Below are 22,316 nucleotides of genomic sequence, written 5' to 3'. Positions count from 1 at the left end.
CCGTCCCCAGGTCAAGGAAAGCCAAGCTGCTCCTACTCGGGTGACCTGGGAGCTGCTGCCCCCACAGTGCCTCTCCCAGGCAGTGACACCCCTGCTGGGAGAAGGATGTTCAGAGCTGTCCCCCATCACAGCTCTTTCTCCTGGTGCCTGGCCTCTCTGTGCCCTGGCCTGCGCCCAGCCACTCTCAGGCGGCCCGTGGGTGTTCCAGTGCCGACCTCAGCCTGTGGCCCAGTCACCAAGCAGCATGCAGGCCTAGGGGCCAGCAGCTTTCTCAGGGCACTTGCTTCTGGGACCTGGGGCCCCAGCTCGGACAAACTTCTTTCCCTTTGTTCTTTAGCCACGGGAGTCATGCTGAGTGCCAGCGGAAGCCTCTCCTTCCTGCCACTGCCTTCCCTTTAAATAACACACTTGGGATTCCACCTGTAATGTCCTCCAGCCCCGTCTGCAGGGGCGGCTACCTGCAGGGTGAGGTTGGAAGGCAGAGGCTCCCCTCCCTGCAGAGGCGCCTGCGGGCCCTGTTCTGGCCAGCAGTGTTGTAGAGGGCCTGCCAGGGAAGGGACACCTCTGTCTGAGGCTCAGGAGGGAACGTAGCATTGGAAGCAGGGTGCCGCCGGCCCTTCCCGCAGCCCCAGGGACACTGAGGCACTGTGGGAGCTGAGCTGTGTCCAGCCCAGGCCCGGCCAGGCACGCCGCTCCTGTCCCCAGTGGGGGCCTCACACTCAGGGCCGCCCCACCCAAGGCACTGCTTTACCCTCCTCTCCAAAAGAAGGAGCAGTTCTAAAGTACACATTTCATTATGGTGCGGCTGCTTGTCTGGTTAATTGAAGTTTTACTGGGCTGTGGCCGCGCTTAAACCGCTGTACGTCCAGGGGGGAAAAGAAGTTTGTGTTAGTGATAGGTTCTGGTTAGCTGAGTTTAATTAGCGCTTTATTGTCCTGACATATTTTTCTTGCATCATTTCAAGGGAGATGCAGTTAAAGACTTACTGCTCCGCTTCCTGGGAGAAAAAGCTGCTGCAAAGAGGCAGGTCCTAAAGGCCAGCTCGGTAGAACAGTCTTTCGTGGGACTGAAACAGCTCATCGTAAGTAGCAGTGGGTTTGCTTTTCAGTGCTGTGCTTTTGATAAGTCCTGCCTGCCTTCCTGATGTTTTCCCTGCAGGTAATACTTTGCCTATATTGGCCAAAGCCCCTTGCCAGTGTTAAAAGCACACACGAAGCCACACACGGTCATTGTAATTAATTTGTTCCACAGGCTGTCTTTCCACCGTGGTTATTCTTAGTGTTGATATGATAAATCTATACAGTGCTTTTGATTTTTTTTCAATACATTGAAAATTCTTGAGACCAGTAGAGATTTTACGAACAGTCCTAACGAGGAGACCTGTTTAAGGTGGGAAATGTCTTGCAAAAAGATCATTACCTGGGCCTGGTATTTTAATTATGTCCTGAAACAGTTCCTATCGCCCTTAAGACTAGGGAAGAGTTCCTAAATGTATTTTTCTCAGTAATGTCAGTGTTCTAAGACTAATTTACAGGGACATGACTGTCATAGCCTGTGGAGAAGGACGTTTTCATCACTGTAATGGTATCATAGTTGGAGTTAATGGCTGCCTTTGAGTTGTACATGGGGAAGTTATGTACATATTATTAGTTACTTGAGCGGTTTTATTGCACTGTTTTTCTCATCTTTTGGAAGCTGTCGAATGCCTACGTTCAGTTTTCAAATAGAATCTCTGTCTTATTTCCTCGTTTAAAAATAGTATTTATTTAAATTTAGATCTTTTTCTCACACCAGATAAACGTCATTGTTATAGTTGTACATGTCATATATACAGTAATTACGAGATTTTTCTCGAGACTTCCTTCATAGAGCTTAAAGTTTTGTGGTATAGTTTAAATTCTAATTTTAAAAATAATTTTTTTCACCTAATATTTCTGACATATTGAAAATGGAGGAGAACCACGATGAAGGGGAATTGAAAGGTGGAAAGCTGGGAGGTAAGAATAGCAGGAAACACTGAACAAATAGGTAATTATAGTTTCAAGTAGCAGGCAGCATGTAATCATGCGCTCTGGCTGTCACAGGTGAAGTGTGGTCCCCTGATGTGCAGGAAGGGCGTGCCAGCCATTAGAGCCCGGCATCAGACCCCCTCCGGCTCACCAGCCAGCCGCCAGAGCCGTGCAGCAGACCAGGAGCAGAGGACTCAGGCTAGCCCAATCTCACCCCATTTTCCTGTTAACAGAGAGACCCTGCTAGGTCCGTGTCACCTGGGGCAGGGTGCCATCAGAAAGCCGAAAGTCGTGCTCTTAGGAGGCTGGAGAAAGAATGCGACACACACACCTGCATGCTCGATGAGTGTCAACAAGCCGTGTCCTTGAGCCCTCTGATTAGACACTCCTGCAAGGACAAGGGCTGGAGAAGAGTGAACGCGAAACAGGAAACACTCACTTGCCCAGCAGCAGGATGGCAGCCCACGGCAGTCTCAGCCGCCCCAGTCCTTTCACCCAGTGATTTGCTCATTTGCCTGCTAGCCCTCCTTTCCTCATTGTGTTAGGGCGAAGAGAACACAGGAAATCAAGGCTGAGGAGCTGGTAGGTCAGCCGCAGACAGCATTTCTGTGGCTCGGCTTATACCGTGAACTACTGTGAAGGTGTGCTGTGTTGGCAGACTGGCCTGTGACCTGTTGCATTAACAGTTCATTGAATTTTTCACGTTGACACAACAGCAGCACGTTAAACCTATAAAACCACCTCTAGTCACATGCAGAACTTAGAAACACGTGAATATAGCCAACACATAGCATCCTATCGCTGATTTTACGTAGGCAGAAATCACAGGACAGGGTTATCTTGCTCAGAAGGAAAGCAGTCTCACAGCCTGGGCAGTAGGCAGCCATCCAGCAAGAGTTCTCCTCCCCGTGTTCCGTCCGTCACTCACTTCCAACGTCCGATGACTTGCTCATCCGGAACTGCCATATGCGTGCTTTGTGCCCTTCCTGCCTGATGGACAGCTGGTGTTCTGCTGGTGTGGGCAGCTATCTCCAAGCTCCTATGTGCTAGAGTGGCCATGCATGCTTACCTGTCCCACTGTGTCTTACAGAGCTGCAAAAACTGGAGGGCAGCGGTGGACCTCTGTGGGCGTCTTCTCACAGCCCACGGCCAAGGCTACGGCAAGAGCGGCCTGCCCACCAGCCACACTGCCGACTCACTGCAGGTACAGCCCCTCTGCTTGCTGAAGCGTTCCCTGGGGTGTCGTCATTGGGGCATGGAAGGGACCGTGAGCTTTCACAGCAGTAAGAACAATTTGAGAACCAAAAGTGGATTTTCGTGTCCCAAATTCCATCTTAGCGTGAGATGACTAGGTCTCCCTCTCCTGACGATGCTAGTGTGAACTGGCGTTTTCCCTGCGCTGTGGCACGGGGCCCAGAGGCTCACCCACTGCCATGCAGGCCGGGCGCTAAGCTGGCAGCACTCAGATGTGTGGGGCTTGGAGAAAGCAGTGACCTGTGCGGTGGGCTGCGAGCTTTGCTGGGCCTATGCCGCTCCCCAGCACGGTGATGCCAGCTGCTCTCCATTAAGGAAAAGAACACCGAAAACGGCTGTGAACCAAAAGCAGGTCGCCTCTCTACGGGGCTTCTGGAGCTTAGCTAAGTCCTGGGGACGGGACGCCCCAGAGTCAAACAGATCGTCAGACTCCAAAACCATGACGAGCTTGTGAGAGGAACGGTGGGGAGACCTGGCGATGTGGGAATTTCAGGCAAGCCCCGTTTCCTGTGTTGCCCCGATTGAGTTTGGGCAGGGAGATGAGAAGAGCAGTGCTCTGGGCCTCCAGCCGTCCCGCCCGCATCCCTACGTGTAGGTGACTTTTCTTCCCGGGCTCTCAACCCAGCCCCAGCCCCAGCCCCGCCCTCGCCGTAAGACTGCTCCAGCCTCCTGTGTGAACTGACTTCATTCCGTGAAGTGCTGCCAGAGTCGGAGTCTTAAAGCCTGGTTTTGTTCATGTCGCTTTCCTGCTCACAAACTGAGCCTGGCTCCCACTGCCCGCCTGGCTAAGTGGCATCTTCCCGCCGTGTAACAAGCCCTCTGCAAATGGCCGTGAGCAGGAAGGCGGAATGAGAAGCATTCACTCCGCGGGGCACCCACCTCGTGACTTGATTACTCCAGGGCTGTGTGACCTGGAGCAGTCACTTCTTCTGAGCCTCACTTTTTTCATTGGTAAATGAGATCGAGAGCTCACTTCTGAGGTACCTTTTAATTCTCAACGTGTCTCACTCTAGCTGTCACTTGACTTGCCATCATTTTCTTGGAGGCACTGTATTCTGTTCTCTCGGAGCCGACTGCCCGCACATGTCACTCCCCTCTGAGCCCGTGTCCCCAGCCTCCCTGTAGCCATCCCCCACCCCCCCCCCAGGGTCCTGCCATGGAGCATGCATAGCCTTCAGAGTCTTCCCCAAACAGCTCCTCCACACCCCGTTCTGGGCTCCCCCTTCCCGTACAGCGTTCCTCGCTGCGTCCTCCCACCCCCGAGACTGTGCTGTCCTTGGCGGGAGGGGGGTGTCTGTTTTTAGCTTCAGAAGAGCCCACAGAGTGCTGTGTGCACACGCCCTGCTGAAGAAACATTGTCAAACTGGATCCAGTCAAGTCCTTCACAGTGTTGTTACGCTCGAGTGTTTTTATAAGCACGTGATGGTGCAGACGTGCCAAGAAAGTGAGCTAGCTCAGCCCCCGTTTTACTGTACGTGCAATCCAGCTCTGCTACCAAATCCAGAGGGATTGGGGTGCCCGGGCCTGGGCTTCATTGATACCCTGTTGTCTCCATTATGTTCCGTGTGTAGCTTTGGTTTGTGCGACTGGCGCTCCTGGTGAAGCTGGGCCTGTTCCAGAACGCGGAGGTGGAGTTTGAGCCCTTTGGGGACCTGGACCAGCCGGACCTCTACTACGAATACTACCCTCACGTGTACCCCGGCCGCAGGGGTAAGGCCGCTGCACGCCCTGCTCTGCCCTCGTGTCTGTGTCGCTGTGCTCTGCACGTAGCCAGCTGTTCTCAGCTCTCTTGACTTGGCCAGTCCTGGAAAATCAAATCAGTAGCCTAGCAATGAGCCCTGGCTGACAGAGTGACCTCACTCCACGTTCCACGTACACTCACTCACCTGGATGCATGTTCACTTGGGTCACAACCATTTCTCACGCCTGCTGTGAAACAGCAGGAAGATTTGGTAACAACTGGGCTCCAGGGTAAAAAGTTATAACCTAATGCAGACAGGCACGTAGAAACGAAACACACATTCATGTAACTGCTTGTTCTGGGCATGCTGGCCTGTGCTCTGATTTCATTTATTGAAACGTCTGGCAGCAGCCCATAACGGGTCACGCCGCCTGTGTGGGGTAGTTGTGGGAGCGGGGTAAGGATTAAGAGTGGGGGAGGGGGAGAGGATGTCCGGCCGTGCTGAGGTGGGGTGAACATGAGCGTGTCCTCGTGGACATGTCAGCTATGGAAGGACTTCCGCCACAGCACTGGCTCAGTTACTGACAGCCCCAGTCGTCCCCCTGTTACCTCTGGCTCCTCGCTCGTTTGGGACAGTGGTGCAGGGGCCGGCATCTCTGTGCCCTGCTGTGCTGTCAGTGCCATGGGGCGAGACGGTACCTGTGAGGTGCTGTGTGCACATGGCTCACGGCCAAGGCAGGCACGCAGTGATCACGGCTTCAGCCATCGTTCTCGTCTATCCGCGTTCTCCAGCTCGCCATCTCTGTGCTTGGCAGGAAGCAGCCTCCCTGGGCGGGAGACCGTGCCAGTGCGAGCACGAGGGGCCGCAGCCCGGGTTCCGGGCTCTGTCAGCACCTCACATAACTGTTAGTAGGTAAACAGATGAGCTGAGACAGCTCAAGTGAAGACGCTTCTCAACTTCCTGTTGTGTTGTTTTTCGGTCTCTCAGATCCTATTTGGTGGAGGGCTGTGGAGGAAGAGTCAGCTTCCTTTACGCTCGCTCAGTGCTTTATGACGGGAATTAGTCTGTGTTGTCCTGGCTTTCCCCAGCATTGCAGGAGGATTTCAGCAGGGGATACTTTTAGACCTTTCAGCCTCATGGGAATTAAAATTCTGTTTCTTCCTCTGCCTAAGGCAACTTATCCCTTGTAGCAGAGACAAAATGGAGACAAGGTAGGTTTTAGTACCTAAAACTGGGCAGCGGTCAGACCGACTATCTAGACTGGGTTAGCCGGATCGACTGGAAGTGAGCTGGCCCGTCGGGGGGAGAGTGGGGCCTGTCCCCCATCCGTGGTTGTTCTCCCCTGCAGCCGCCTGCCAGGTGCAGTGAGCCTTCTCAGGAGAGATGGGGACAGACGTGAGCAGTGAGCTCGGGCGTGCCACCCAGGCAGAGGCTGGGGCCACTCTGCTCCGCGACCCGGCTTGTGGCTGGTGCCATACTGAGCTCACCACCTCTCAGGTGCTCCACCGCCTACACTCCTGTCCCAGGAAGGTGACGGGGGCTCTGTCCGTGGGGGCGGGGCTGATGCACTGTCCTCACGTTCCCACTCAGCCTGCCGTGAGCCCCTCGCCCTCCGCCGTGCCTGGGACTTTTCAAACATGGTGCTGGCAGAGGCCCAGCCATCTCCTGATTATTCAGGGCATGTCTCTAGGTGTAAGGTAACGGTGTTCCTTTCTTGTCTACACTTCTGGGCATTTGAGGTCCATCCCTTCCACAGAAGGCGATGGAGGAAACTTCACCCCAGAGTGGAGGGTGTGTGCTGCCACTTTTTCCTGGTTCTGATGGAAAGAAGGCGTTGTTAAGTGGGGGTTGGGGGTGTCCGTGTTTAATAAACTAGGGCTGGCAGCTTTGATAATCAAGAGATGATCTCGTACTGCTTAGAAGGAACAGCTGTGTTGCCCTTCAGCATAAGGGCATTCTCCCACCTGCCTGAGTGTGGCCGGGCCTCTCCTCCACCGGCCCTGCCCTCACAGCTGATGGCACTCGCGGGCAGAAGGCCGTCCCCTCTGCTGGGTCTGGGGACTGGCAGCTGATGGTGGTAGGTGGGAAAACTGGGAGCTCTGAGCCCGTCTCTCGATGCCCTAACGCACCAGCTGCAGGAACTGCTGCGATCTCTTCCTGCCGAGGTCCCGTGAATCGTAGACTCCACATGACCAGTCATACACCTGCTGTGAAGAATGAATACTAGTGAAAGGCCGTTATTTCCGGGGGTGGCCGTGGACACCTGCAGCTCTTGAGGTTTCTAGTCCCGCTGCTCTAACGCAAACCACCCACTGCCCAGCAGGTCCCGCTTTACGGCCCTGAGCTGTGGAGTGGACCCTGCAACCGGCCACCCTGGTCTAAGGACACAAGTTTGATGGCGGTGACACTGAGCTTCCTGTAAACAGGGAGTAACGTCCAGGTTCGCGAGTATAACCTCCCCCCCACCCCCCGTCATCCTTCCCCTTGACTGTGAGGACATTTTTCCTGAGGATGAGCAGACTAGGAAGCGTGCGTCTGCTGCCGCCTGAAATGAAATGGCATCGGAGTATGGATAAGAGGAGGTAGCTATGCCATGTGTCTTGAAGCGGTTAATTTAAATTGTGAAGTAAACGTAAATCATGCATATGTTTTAACTAAAATGTTAACTTTCATCCACAGTGATATGCTGAATGCTTACTCATTTTTCTTCTCATTTTGGGGTGCACTAGCATAAATACAAGATTTTGATTAATTTGTGTCATTTTAGCTTGCAGTATTACCTGAGGGTGCCAAAACAATGTGTACACATGATTCATTCATCTTTTGTTTTCGGTATATATTGAGTATTACAATTTTAATAAAGTTTTTTCCTTTCTTAAAATGAGTATATGTTGTTTTGGTACCCTCTGTATATAAGCAAACAAGTCATTAAAATGCATTTTAAAAAGAGGCCACAACGATGCAAGTAACTTATGAATGAGCTTTAATATATTTTATTTAAATATTGGGCATAATTGCACCCATTCAGAATATTCTTAACGAGACATGTCATGATCATGAGTAAAAATCATGGTTCTTTTTAAAAATTGTCATCCAAGAAAGGAACAGTATTGTGGGCTTATATATTTCCCTGAACATTTCTAGCAGTTTCACACAGTTACTTTCAGACTCTTCAAGGACGTGTGTGTGTGTGTGTGTGTGTGTGTGTGTGTGTGTGTGTGTGTTTCCACACTCAGCACTGTCTTTTGATCAGTTGTTTGGAGTTCTCCCTGTGGTTTGCAAGAAAGAGATGGCAGTGAGCACTGAGCAGACAGGCTGACTCCCATCGCGAGCTCGCAGGCTGAGCTCTGTGAGCCTGTCCTGCTGCCCTGGCCTGCCTTCTTTTCTTCTGTTCCCTTTCCACCCGTTTCTTGCTGCTTCCCTTCTTGTGCTGTGTGTGTCTCTGTAACTCAGGGCCCAGAGACTGCGTTAGCAGCTGCGTGCCTCGAGCTCATGCTCAGCTCCGTGCAAGGGTAAGAGGTCCTCCAAAGCTCAAATTACACATTTAGAAACCAGCGGGGCAGGTGCTGGCGGGGTTTGTATGCAGACTGCCGAATCTTCTCCTTAACTTGAAGTCCCCCTATGTCCCTCTGGGCCACACTGAAGGTTTACCACAGTAGGATTGCACTTGGCCACCCAGCGGCTCCACCTGTAATTGTCGCATGGCTCAGGAAACTCGGGATCAGTGCTGTGCATGCAGGTAGAAGGTGTCAGAACCACGAGAATGAAAGTGGAACCTCAGCCCTGTGTGGAAGCCACTGCCCCCACCTCCAGGGTGGGGTAGGAGTGGCCAGGTGCTCAGGCAACTCCCATAATTCAGAGTGTTTTTGTTTGTCTTGACTGTTGACAACTTCAAAATGACTGTCCTTGGGGCTGTAAATACCTTTGCAAACCCCCATGCTGTTACCTGTCAGCCAGTCTTCATATGCCTGTCATATGCCTGTCCCCTCTTTCACGTGCTTTCAGTTGGTTCCTTTTCACTTTGTGACTGTTGCTCAGGGAAGATTGCTGCTGCCCAGTAGGGTTTGTGTGCTGACTAGGATTATACCCAGGGAGGCAGTTCCTGGTCATCCACTGTGTTGTTTCAGTAGCTTCTTATTTAATGTGGTACATTTGTTGCCAATGACGGACTAGTGTTGATACACAATTATTAACAAATGTCAACAGCTTACGTTCAGTTCACTCTTTGTATGGTACATATTCATTGTTTTTATCTTCAGAAACAATGAAATGTCCATTTCGGACACAGTTAATATATCTGTTCCTGGCAGAATTAATTTCAGCCTCTTATAGGACAGGTAAATTTTCCCAGCTCCCAGCACCATCTTCTTAATCTTGTTTAGAATTCTCTGTCCTGTTAAAAAGAAAGTCATGGTGAAAGCCAGCACGTGAAAACACTACATGAAACCGTTCGCTTCAGCTTCCTGTGCTGCTGGAGGAAAAGGACGAAGCCAAACGCCCTTCCCATTGGAAAGAAAACATGTTTTAATTAACTTCAATGCATTGTTTAAGAAATGCAGTGTCTCTTCTAATTCTAAATTCAGATCTGTGTGTTTAGTTTCAGTTGGTCGAGCTATGATGATTTCATGTGAAATCGTATTTCAGAACTTAATTCCCATGGATCACCAAATCAAACTAAAAGTGATGCGATGAGCACTGGAATCGGCTGCTTAACCTCTGCTCTTCCTTCCCCTCTCCCCTCTGTGGAAGTGAAGGCCCTAGTCCTTTTCAGCTGTCCGTCCAAAATCATGAAATTCACATTTCTAAATTTGGGGACTTTTAGTCAACACAACCATACGTGATGGTTCAGAATTAAAGGTTCCTGTTTCAAATGTCTTATCTTGTGTTCCATGTCAAAATGAATTTACCTTCCAGTATAGTTCCAGTTCGCTTTGCTCGGTGCCAAAACCTCGAGCGTCTGTCACTGGAAGCATGTTCTCCTCAGTGTGCAGGCTGTTGAATTCCTCCTGTTGCTTTGCACTTTGCCGTTTGTAGGAACTTGGACGTACCAGAGTTTCCTTGGAAAAGACTACTGAGGACATGGCACTGCCCGCCTGGCTTCCATTTCTAGCATCAGAACCCTGCCCGAAGGCCTCTTCCCAGCCTGTCTCACACAGACGTCCTGCCGCGACCTCGCTGCCCCCAGCCCTGCCCATGTCACGCAGCCGTGGCTCCCTCAGGCAGGCAGCGTGCTCAGTCCTCAGTTTCCCTTCTTGCTTTGTGGCTGCAAGACGCCCTGAACTACCCTTGTAAATCAGCCTCAGGGACACTGTCTCGACTCCCTCTGTCTGTCTTGATGTCCCTGTGTGGCGCTGAAGGAGAAGGTGTGTGGAGGGCTATGTCACAGCAAAGCAGCCCTGTGTTCTGTCAGACACAGCCGTCCACAGCCCTGTGTCCCGATGACCGAGCTGTGACAGGACATTGATGGCGTGGCAGAGGGAGGTGTGGGGACAAGTGCAGAGCAGTCACCCAGCAGAGGGCCCTCGTAAGCTGCAAAGGAGACGGAAATGCCCGGAAGCTGCCTGTGGACGTGGGCTGAGGGAGGAAGAGCGGCCCTGTGGACGGTGGGCAGTGTCCGTACAGCGCTTTGAGTATGCTCTGCTGGCCGGCCGCCGGTGACAGATCCAGAGAGGATGCGTCCGCCCAGCACACAGCCAGCCAGTGGCCGGCAGTCCGGCCCTTCCCCACACGTGCTGAAGAAAGTGGCGTCCCCACCAGGTGAAGCTGGAATCGCCCTTCCTCCCTCCCACTGTTCACCGCCTTGCAGAGGCCTGGGCGGGGACGCCGTGTTGGCAGTCCGGACTCATGCGCTGCAGGGATTGTACACAATGAGTTTCATAGGAGTGCTTTCATTTAATGTTTTCTAACTGGTGGACAAGAGTGCTTCTGAGGTGTTTATATCAACCTAGGTTTGGAATCTTCCAGAAAAACAGGTCCAGGGGAAATTCCTTTCTCTACAGACTTTGGCCCTTTTTGCCAAGGTGCTCTCCCTTCCAGAGGGAGCAAGGCCTCCAGGCCTTGTGAACGCTGCACACAAGTCACGTCGCTTGAGGGTCCTGGGCAGGGATGCTGGCCCTGCTTCCTGGTGACTTGCGTGCAGGAAGGCTGCCTGGCCAGGCAAGAGAAGCAGTTTAAAGGTGCTGTTACCTGAGTTTCTTTAAAACACACGACAGGAAGATGGTGTGAGGGCCATTTCCGTCTGGACAGGAGACCTGACTGCCTGCAGGGAGCATGTCGCTGGCAGTGGGGACAGGGAACCCGGAAGTATCACGGAGCTCTTCCAGCAGTACGTCGGGGCCAGGGCAGGACACCTCAATATTAATATTTGTAGAATAACATTTTTTCCTTTTTTAAAACATTGAAATTTAATTCTGAAAGAATTTTGCTACGTTGATACTAGTTTTACTTGTGATTTTATTCACCGTGTCCCCACACTCAAGGAGGAAATGGGTCAGTTTGCTCATTGGTGGGTTCCCCTCCTGAAAAGCAGTGGCGCGGGAGCTGCTGTGCACTCACGGGAGGTGTGGGAGCTGAGAAGGCTGTGCTGGGGGAGAAGTGTTGAACCACAGCTCATCGGACGGCAGACCGTGTGCGGGGTGTAACCCTAGGCTCCCCCACCGTGCTCGGTAGAAGTTGTGGAGAACAGAACCAGGTCTCTCCACTTCCCTTTCCCTGAGCCCCCCTTTAGTCTTTAAATGCTGCGTGGTTAGCAGAGGAGCAGGAGGTAGCCAGGAAATGGTGTCTAACTAAGGAGGGAGAGTTCTTTCTTGCGTGGTGTATAATGAGTATCCTGTGTAATGCTGATTCCAAGGTTTAATTTGGTCCTAGGGAACTAGGACGCGTGTTTTGTTTATAAAAATATAAATCGTACTGCCTGACAGCCCTTGAGTTAGTCAGTTGTGTCTTCACGTCGTGCGGGAATGGTTTGGCCCGTGCTTCCCAAACGCCAGGACACACGCCTCACCACATCTTGTTGGATGCGGTTCAGGTGCCCCGCTCGGGGCACTGCCATGCCTGTGCACCGGGTCACGGGGATGAGACGGCAGCTGGCGAGGGGCCGCAGAAGTGAGGTGGCAGCTTCCACAGGGCTTGCTGTCATCTTTGCACTCACCTTACATGTACGAGGTCTGACAGTTAAGTTCACAAACTTGTTGCAACCCTGTTGCTCACCTTTTTTTGGTATCAGAGGGATTATTATGAATTTGTACCAACTGGACAAACAGTCAACCAAGTTTACTATTTGGAAGTGCTGAAAGGGCTGCGTGAAAGCTTTAGACGACCTGAACTTTTCGCCAGCCATTCATGGCTCTTGCATCAGGACAATGCACCAGCTCACACGGCTCTGTCTGTGAGGGAGTTTTTAGCCAGTAAACAACTGTATTGGAACACCCTCCCTGCTCACCTGACCTGGCCCCCAATGACTTCTTTACCCAAAGATAAAGGAAATATTGAAAGAAAGACATTTTGATGACATTCAAGACATCAAGAGTAATATGACGACAGCTCTGAAGGCCATTCCAGAAAGAGTTCCAGACTTGCTTTGAAGGGTGGACTAGGCGCTGGTGTCAGTGCATAGCTTCCCAAGGGGAGGACTTGGAAGGTGACTGTAATGATATTCAGCAATAAGGGATGTAGCTCTTTTTCTAGGATCCGTTTGCAAACTTAATTGTCAGACCTTGTATAACAGCTTTCCAAAATTTATTCGTATCTTCCCCTACCCGCTTGCATATCTTTATGCCATTAATTAAAATAACTTTGTTTTAGTCTACTTTTCATCTCTTTAGGCTAAAAATAAGTACCTATTTCATGCAAAGTTGTGAACTTTAAATCTGTACATACCATATAGAAAATGCATTTTTATAACATTCATCGACGCTTTTCCATGGTTTAACTGTACAAACCAACCACATGCTCCAGCCAGTTGTGTTCCACAAGTTCCTGCACAAAGTAGTTGGTACTTTGGAAGTACCTTTTCTTGTCTAATTGCATTAGTTAGGACTTCAGTGTGATGTTTAACAAGTGGGGAAGGGGGTATCCTCGCTTTATTTCTGATCTTAGGGGAAAGCGTCCTGTGTCTCACTGTTAAGGGTGGTGTTAGTTGTAGGTTCTTGTAGATGTTCTTTATCAAGTTGAGGACGTTTCCTTCTATTCCTAGTTTGCTGACAGTTTTTATCTGAATGGGTGTGTGGTATTTAGTCAGATGCTTTTCTGCACTATTGATTGATGTATCGTGATTTTTCTTGTGATATTTTTCTTGTTTAGCCTTTTTGATGTGATGGGTTATAGTAATGGAGTTTGAAAGTATTCCAGCCCTACATACCTGGAATAAGTAGCACATGTCATGCTGTATAATTCTTTTCATTCACAGCTGGACTTGACTTGCGAATTTTATTGAGGATTTGTGTATTCATGAGCCACATTGGTCTGTAGTTTTTCTTTCTTGTAATGTCTCTGGTTTTGGTGTCAGAGTGATGCTGACCTCACAGAATGAGTTAGAAAGTGTTCCCTCTGCTTCTGTTTTCTGGAAGAGAATTTAGAGAATTGGGACCATTTCTTTCTTACACATTTGATAGAATTCACCAGTGAAATCATCTGGGCCTGGTGCTTTCTTTTTTGGAAGGTTGTTATACTTATTGGCTTAATTTTTTAAATAGACATTGATTGGCCTATTCAGATTACCTGTTTCTCCTTGTGTGAGGTTTAATAGATTGTATCTTTCAAAGAATTGGTCCATTTCATCTAGGTTACAAAATTTGTGGTCATAAAGTTGTTCATAATATTCCTTTATTATCCTTTTAATTTCCAAGTGATCCCTAGTGATGACCCCTCTTTCATTTCCGATATTAGTAAGTCATCTCCTTTCCTGGTTAGCCTGGGTAGATGTTTTTAAATTTTATTGATGTTGTCAGCTTTGGGTTTTTCTCTGTTGGTTTCCTGGTTTCAGTGCCATTGGTTTCTGTTCGAATTTTTACTTTACTTCTGCTTTTATTTTGCTTGTCTTTCTCTAGTATCCCAAGGTGGAAGCTTTAAGTATATGCGTTTAATGGTGTTAAATTCCCTCTTAGCACTGCTTTTGCTGTATCCCACACATTTTAAGTTGCATTTTCATTTAGTTCAAAATATTTTCACATGTTCTTTTAACGCAGACACTTGCCCAGGCCCACCGGCAGTCGCAGGGTGAAGAGCAGATAAATCCCTGCCACCGTGTCACATGTCCAATTAATTTGCAAAGTGGGCTTGGGAGCTTCCAGTAGGAGTTTTGTTTCTGGGCTTATCTTATAGCAGTTGAAGGGTTCGAGCATCTCTCCCTCGAGACTCAATTCTAAACAAGAGGGAAGAAGTCAGTGCCTGTGCTCTGCTTGACGTGTGAGACGCAAATAGCACAGCTTACGTGCAGCTTACGGTGCTAGCTGCCCAGTCCCACACGTAGGGATACTGATGGCCAGGAAATTCCTCTTTCTCGGAAGCTGAAAGGACTCAGACCATCACGTAAACTTAGTCATCCATCCCCTTCAGACTTAGGAGTTGTTTTGTGTTGTCAAAAAATTCAAACATTTTATATTAAGTAATTGTCATATTTTCTACAGGCTCATCATCACCATAGAACCTGTTTTCTGTACTGTTCCTTGTATTTGACCGTCCTTTCTGGACTTCTCTCCTTTCCGTCCTCATTAACGACCACAGAGCATCATGCAGCTTTCCTGTAAGAGGCAGCACAGGCACGAAGCCATCGTGTGTGGCACGTGGGATGATTGCTGGGTGGGCAGATGGACACACGGAGGCACAGAGAGGCTGAGTGGCTTGCAGGTGTCACACAGCTTGTTTTCTAGCCATCTTCCACACTGTATTCCAGATCTGCATATCGACCGCCTTGGCCTGTTTTTAACCGTCCTTTTCTGAATCTTCGTGATCACCCGTGCTGGCATTTTCATTCTTTATCTCACTGACCTAGTGCAGAGGGCTTGATTACTCTGGCGGTTTTGTGGCCTTAGTGTATATGTGCTGCGTATCAGATCTGAAATCACGTTAGAACAGTCCCTTCTCCTGTGAGATGATGCAGCCACATCTGGGTACCATGTACAAGTTCATTTTAGTCACTGCCCTTTTCCAGAGAACTGACCTCGTTGCCCTCAGCACACCGATGGAGCTGCAGGGCCCCTGGAGTCACTCCTCCTGGGCAACCCGGGGTGGGAATGAGTCCCAGGTGTGGAGTTGCCACACCCAGCTTCCTCGCCTCCTGTTAGGACAGCGCAGAGCAGAACTTTCACTCCAAAGGCGCACTCACACATGCCTACGCACGCACACCTCACAGAATCTGGCTGAAGCCACATCCTCAGGTCCTGTGCCTGAGACACACTCAGGCCCGTCCCCTGGTCCTGCGTCCCTCATGCCCTTACTTTCTGACAGGTCCTCCTTTCAGGGTCTCCTGGGGAGCCCAACGTGAGCAACTGCCTAGGTGAGCTTGCTGTACCGGAGAGGTGTTCAGGAACCCCTGCGTGCTCTGTGCTGTCTTGTATTGGAGCAGACGGCTCTGCTGTTTCGTGTGTGTGTGTGTGTGTGTGTGTGTGTGTGTGTGGTTTCTGCATGACAGGCATAGCTGTGTGAATTGTAGACACCCACGTGTCTCCTGATGACTATCTAGGACACCTACATGCAGCTTCTCGGAGCACACCAGCGTCCACACGCATAGCTGGCTCTGCTGCGAACTGGACGAGAAATGCAGGGCTGCTGTCCGCTCTGCAGGGCGGTGCTCTGCGTCCCGGCACGCAGCTAACCCAGCCCTGCCTTCCTTGCAGGCTCCATGGTGCCCTTCTCCATGCGGATCCTGCATGCGGAGCTGCAGCAGTACCTGGGGAACCCCCAGGAGTCGCTGGACAGGCTGCACCGAGTGAAGGCCGTCTGCAGCCAGGTACTGCTTGTGCCCAGGTGGCCGCTCAGCCGGCTGCCCCTCCCACGGCTGCGTGCACCTTGCTCTCCCTTTCTCGCCAGCAGCACCACACGCCTGCTTGTCCCTCCCACAACCACCATCTCCACTTCCTCCTCAGAAAGGCGGGGTCCCGATCGCTGAGGCCCTGGTATTCACCCCTCTGGCTGAAATTATTGGGGGGGTCGTGGATGGTTTTGGAAGAGCTTGAGTCCTGACGTCCTTCTGTGGCATTGCTGTCAGACAAAGCAAGACAGTGCTGTTTGATGTAGGAATCCCACGTGGGAGCCTGTGCCCAGGCCGTGGGACAAAGGAAGGTAAAATCGAGGTGGTGAGTGTGGCGCCCAGCCCCGGTACCCCAAGCAGACAGGAAAACGCAGTTACGAGTCCCTGGCGCCTGCAGACCGGGCCTGCTCAGAAGAAGCCCAGCTTTTTTTAAGAAGAGTCACCCCAGCGTGACTGGGCTGTATATTCAGCCGTGAATCCAGGTGTGGATTTTTATGGGGCCCAGTTAACAGAATGTCACTCACAGGCTCTACAGGGTTTTAGTTTTCTCTGTCGTCTTTAAATTAACGGGTGATGAGTAGAAACCATCCAGTGAATCAGTTCAAATGTAATGGTATCAGTCAACGCGAATAGAATTGGTTCCCGGTGCTCCCGTGGCTTCAGGACACTACTGGCGGTCGTGGCGGAGCACGGGCCTCCGTCCTCCGGCTCTCCGTAGCTGTCCCCACCTCCAGGTCCTAAGAGAGCATTGCAGACCATCGGCAAAGAGCCAAGCGAACGCACTTCTAAGAGCCACTTGCATGCACAGATGTGGACCTTAAACAGTGACATGCCCGATTAGCTGGTGGTGTGGGTCGTTGCTGATACGGCCATGCCCAGCCTGGTTGTGTGCCCCACCCCCACAGTTTCACTTCCGCTGTGGCCTCCACCCGCCCCAGGCCACCTGGCTGAGGGCTTGCATTACAGAGGTGCTCTGCAGAGACCCCGCTCGCGCACGGCCGAAGGGGTCGGAGGGTAGCCGTCCTTGTGTGCTCTGGACAGGAAGTGCATTCGCAGCCCATGCGGTTTGTTCGCTGCTGGGGGTTACCACTGAGGCAGTGGCCAGGGTTTGTTTTCAGGAAGGGTTAATGCCTTTTCTAAAAGGGATTTCCACATGTGGACATACTTGGCTCTACCGTTGACTTGTAAACGCAGTTAAAAATGGAAGCCAGAACAGCCATTGTCAGCCCTCTCACTGGCCAGCTGCCCAGGGGGGTGCTCAGGTGGGCTGGCCATCAGCACACTGACAGCGCCCGGCAGCTGCCAGGCTTTGCCTGACCCACGCCGTCCATTGCCCTACTTTCCTGCTGCTCCCGCAGAGGACAAATTGATTGTGGCTTAATCAGCTAAGATGGGAGTGATTGGCAAGTGGAGAGTGGTAATTGAAAGACTGCTCTCCCGGGGTGGAAACAGCAGCTCTCCCTTTGCTGCTGCCGCCCCTGGGCCCGTGCGTGCTCTGAGTGCACAAGCGGGAGAGGGGGGCATCCCTGTTGGCAGAGTTCGCAGGCATACGTGTGTCTTGACTAAGCTGGTGGTGGAAATCACGCCTTTAGAAGCAGCACCTTGCATTACTGCAGACCACAGTACACGGACCTGGGAATGTCACCCACGCCCCTCAGCAGCTCCAGCCCAGCATTAAACGACACACCAAAAGGGAGCCCCAGCCCCAGAAGTTAGCGAGTGGTCCTGCAAACAGTGAAGGCTGGAGTTGTGCATTCTTCCCCTGCTTTATCTTGGCTCATACCTTCTCTCATTCTGTGATCTGGGTGGGGGTGGGGGGGCAGAGAGCGTGTGTTCAGTCAAGATGTGCCTGAAGGACCCTCCGCAGGCAGTGGTTGGGGGGGCTTGGGGCCGGGCGGAGGGGAGATCTCCAGGCCTGACGTTGCCCTTTGCTGGGGGAGTGACCGGCCTGTGTCAGACGGTAGATGACTATGGCCAGCTGCCTCCAGGCAGCCGTCCCAGTGCTGGTCCTGGGACGGCCTCTTTCCCAGGTCCCCTAGGAGACTGGTGGGCATGGGAAGTCCTGAGGTGGGAAGGTCTACCTGAGATGAGGACTTTGCAGGGAAACCGAAGTCCGTCCAGGGCACACCTGCTTTCATGTTCGTCTGCACTCAAGTAGGGTGTTAGTGAGTCCTCGGGTCCTTAAATTAGGGCCAGCCTCCCCCCCACGCCCCGGTCTGTACACCAGATGCCTCCTGCATAAAACTGCTTCCCTAAGCCTACCTACCAACCCTGGCGCACCTCTGAGAGCCACCAAAGGGACAGGAATGAGGCTGCCTCTCCTAGAGCTGCCGTACAGCGTGGCGCCTGGAGCGCCTCACAGGTGCAGGGTATGGGAATTAGAACCTGCAGGTTAAAAGGCAGAGTCCCAGGCCATGTGTATGCTCTCGTGTCCGTGAGCCTCCAGGCTTTCTGGAGGCAGGTGTACATGTGGTTCTCCCGGGGGCTGTGGAAGTTTGCCGGGAAACCATCTGCCAAAGGCGTCAGTGAACCAGGTAGAAGTCCTGCCCTGCCCTCCCCAGATAACTGCACAGAATTCGGAACCTGGGTTTTGGTCTGTTTAAATATGACTAGGTCACCAGTTGCCTTTTTAAATCCTACCTGAGATGAGGCGGTATTGGTTCTGTGTGGAGTCAGGCGGGGGAGGGGTGGTGGTGGTGTTCATTCAGGGCATGTGATTTTCTCCGGGGCCAAAACAGCCCAGTGTGACTTAGGAGTCATTCGCCTGCCCTCCCGCTGTCCGTGGTGCTGATTCCCCGCTGTCCGTGGTGCCGATGTTTGTCCCCGTTGCTGCAGTGAGGCTGTGGGTCCCAGAACTGTGCAGGCCGTGCCCAGTCCCCTACCGTGCGGCTGAGATGCAGCCTCTCAACTCGAGTCACACCCTTCTACTGACATGGAACAGCCCCAGCCAGGGCCATGTCCCAGCCCCGGGGCCCTTCTCTTTCCGCCTGACTTCTCCCCATTTGTCTCCAAGCAACGTCTGCACTTTCAAACCACTGTTATTTCAGTATTGCAGCTGCTTTCAGAGGTGAGCTCGTTCTAGGGTACCACCTCACACCTCTCACACCTCCTCCATCCCCCCCAACACCCGGCCCAGGATTCAGCTTCGGCTGGAGACACTGGCCCCGGAGATGGGCCCTGTCGGCAGTGTGAGGCCCTCAGCTTGCCCTCACGCTGTTTGCGCTCAGCTTCTGCAGTTCTTATTTGCCTGAGCTGTGTGCTTGTGGTTGGTTTGCTCTCAGATCCCGTGTGTCATATAAAACATTCCTTGACAGATTGGTTTTCATACAGGGAAAGCTGCTTCCCCTAGAATGTGTTATGACAAGTCTGCAGCGAGTTCTCTTTTTATGATGTCGTTCGCATTTGCGACCACTGCAGATCCTGGCACACCTGGAGCAAGGCCTGGCTGAGGACGGGAGCAAGAGCAGTGTCACCCAGGAGAACAGACAAGGTCAGTGGCCAGATTTCTCTGCGTTCAATAATTGCCGAGAGTTACCAAACAATTCAGCTGCAGAGGTTTTTCTCTTGGTCTCCTTCCCTGTTTTCTTCTTACTCCATAATGCATCCGTCCTTTCAGGCACTCATTCACTCAGCCCATGCTTGGTGCTGTGGACATGTGAAGGGTGAGCCTGGGCGTGAGCCCCGTTCAGAGGGAGCCGGTTGGGTGAAGACCCGCCTGCACCAGGCGATGTCAGGCATCTGGAAGCTTCACGTGGGTGCTAGGCAGGAGGGGCCTGGCCTCGCCCACCATGGGGCTGCCCCGCCAGTGTACGGGAGCGAGCAGGTGTGAGGAGCCGGCGTGCAGAGGGAGATGGCCCCACGCAGAGCCTGCGGGCAGGCTGACGACACTGGTCTTGGTCCTGAGCGCTGGGCAACGGGCTGACTTGCATTTTGATACCATCCTTCTGGCTACAGTTTCTTGAGAACGTGAGATGAACGCCTAATCGTGCCTCAAAGCCCAGCCGAGACTGTGCATTCCTGGGAGGCCCCTCGCACCCCCCTCCTTTCTCAGACAGTACCTCTGCACACCGCCCGGGGCTGCCCAGCGTCTCCTGGTCCCCACAGCACCTGCCCTGCCCGCGTCACCTCCTCCAGGCACCTGGCAGTCTCCCTCTGCCTCTGACTGGCAGTGGGCCCTTGGTGACCTCTGGCTGGCTGCATTGCGCTGGCAGTCGTGGCTTCCTGAGAAGCTGCACTGCCAGGAGACTTCTTGTGAGAGCGGGCGAGATGGCCTGCAGAGAGCACTTGGGTGGACAGCTGTGCCCTCTGCTGGGCGCAGTGCACCCCATACAGGTGGCCCAGGGAAGGGGGCTGTGTGACAGTGAGTGACAGGCCAGGAGGTGCTTGCCCTTGGAGGCCAGTAGCTGTGGGCGGTGTTTATGCCCTAATTCAGCATCCTTTGTTTGCGAAATCCCAATGACTGCCAGCTCGGTCGGCGTGTCGGTGATTCCTTCGCAGCAATGTCTCTGCAGGTGAACGAACCTGGTGTAGGACGGAGGGCACTGCTCACCAGGGCGGGTGGCTCTCCAGATGTCCCTCCCCATCACGTGCCCCACCGGGCTGCCGTGGGAATGAGCAGGCTGTCAGCGGTCCCGGAAAGCAGTCCCTGGAACTCTGCCCGCACATCCCAGACCTATAAGGCGGAGAGGCGAGGGCCGGGTAGAGGGAAGCCTCGGGCAGGCAGTCTGCAGCTCACCGAATGTCTTTTCCCAAAAGTCATGTTACAAATGGAATTTAACCAGCTAATGTACTTTTAATTGCTGAAAGCCAAAGTGAGTTAAGTTCTTAATTCTGGCAGTTGAGTTTTTGTGTGCTTTTTAAGCACTCCAAGAATGGGCATAATTTCTAGGTGATTGTTGTCCCCAAACTGACCATTGATGCTGGAGGCAGGGAAGGTCCGACCGAGGCACGCTCCCCGGTTGTCATGCATCTGTGTCCAGGTCGTGCTTGGCAGCGACGGCACAGGCTGTGCCGTGTGACTGGACAGCTTGCCCCGCCACCTGCTCTCGCCTCGTCCCTCGGTGCTCGCCGTGTCCACGGGTTCCTCTGAGGCAGTGGACAGAGCAGAGGCCTGAGGAGTGATGCCTGGGGTCAGTAAGGAAGTCCCTCGGGCCTCTGTGGGCCCCGACTCGTTAATCAATTAAAATCAATTTGGTCTTGAAAACCAATGTTACTTCTGCTCATTCTAACATGTAAACAGGTAAAGGTCTGCAGGGGGCGGACAGGGAGCCATTGGTCAGCCGTCGCCTCACCCCCCAGGCAGCTGCCTGGGGAGCTGGGAGTCAGTGGAGAGGTGGCTGAGAGCGGTGGGGAGACTGGAGAACGGGGTGGGCCTGGCCTGGCTGCCCTGGACCAGTGCACAGGTGCTTCGGGGAGAAAGCCGGCTGCAGGGCCAGGAAATGCCCAGAGTGGCAGCACGGCGGCTGCAGACGCCCGTGGGCGTGCGTGACCTTTAGGACAGAACCTCTGTGCCTTGTCACGTGATCTCACGAAGCTCCATGAAACAGGTTGGGGGGTTGGTCTTTCTATATCTGAGAGGTCTGGAAACAGACCTGGGGAAGGCAGAGCCCTGTGGCCACCCCCAGGGAAGCCTTGTGGCTGGTGGCGGGTGTCTCCCACAGGTCACTGGTGGGGCGTCCCCGGGGCCCTCGTGTTCCTCGGGAGCTAACGTAGGAAACCAGCCCTGGCTGTCTGCCCGGGAGCCAAGTGCTGCCCTACTGTTGCATTGCTGCGGCCCTTTGGTGGCCCAGCCATGTGTGTGTGGGCAGCACATGAGCACCTAGACCAGGCCCAGGCTTGGGGACGGAGGGACTTTCTCAGTCAGCTCACCGGACTGGCCCAGAGTGAGGGCCGGACGCCTCTGCTGGCCCGCTCACGGCTGCCCCTCTCTTCCAGCCTCCGTGCAGCTGTGGAGGTCCCGCCTGGGCCGTGTGACGTGCTCCATGGCCAACTGCCTACTGCTGATGAAGGTGCGTGCCTGTCAGGGAGGGAGCTGGCGGGCGCTGCGGGAAGGCCCCTGGGAGCCGGGAGGGAGCACCCAAGCAGAGGGCTCAGTAACACTGGGGCGAAATGGATTGTGATTTCTACAAGGAATTTCACCAGAAGGGAGGGTTTTCTTTGTCAGTGTCAATTGTTCAAGTGTGGGTCTAGATGATGTAATTAAAACCGGCCTTCCCACTCTCATTCTCTCCCTCTCCCTCTGTCTGTCGCATCTGATTGTCGGAGTCCCACCCCAGAAAGGCAGCCTTTGTTCTCCCTGTGTTAGTGGAGGGTGTTTTTCCTTGTCTGGGTTTGATTTGGTGATTGATGCTTTGGCATCTGGAGACAGGCTTCTCCACAAGACCTGCTCTTTAGGACGCCACC

The 22,316-nt window shown here is 52.8% G+C and overlaps 1 protein-coding gene across 3 annotated transcripts in view; it reads left to right on the top strand.

The window, feature by feature from the left end:
- The window catches only part of TRAPPC12 (trafficking protein particle complex subunit 12), a 49,803-nt gene that overhangs the window by 17,671 nt on the left and 9,816 nt on the right, over positions 1 to 22,316 (top strand). For all 3 annotated transcript variants that reach the window (XM_081068079.1, XM_081068078.1, XM_081068080.1), the window contains exons 3-8: positions 965 to 1,081; positions 3,100 to 3,213; positions 4,835 to 4,973; positions 15,781 to 15,893; positions 19,332 to 19,404; positions 21,849 to 21,922. In XM_081068079.1, coding sequence (XP_080924205.1) covers positions 965 to 1,081; positions 3,100 to 3,213; positions 4,835 to 4,973; positions 15,781 to 15,893; positions 19,332 to 19,404; positions 21,849 to 21,922 — 630 coding nt within the window. The remainder of the gene's footprint in view (positions 1 to 964; positions 1,082 to 3,099; positions 3,214 to 4,834; positions 4,974 to 15,780; positions 15,894 to 19,331; positions 19,405 to 21,848; positions 21,923 to 22,316) is intronic.

This window comes from Rhinolophus hipposideros (assembly GCF_964194185.1).
Source record: "Rhinolophus hipposideros genome assembly, chromosome: 12".
Lineage (NCBI taxonomy): Eukaryota > Metazoa > Chordata > Mammalia > Chiroptera > Rhinolophidae > Rhinolophus > Rhinolophus hipposideros.
This window is presented reverse-complemented; position numbering and strand designations above follow the sequence as displayed.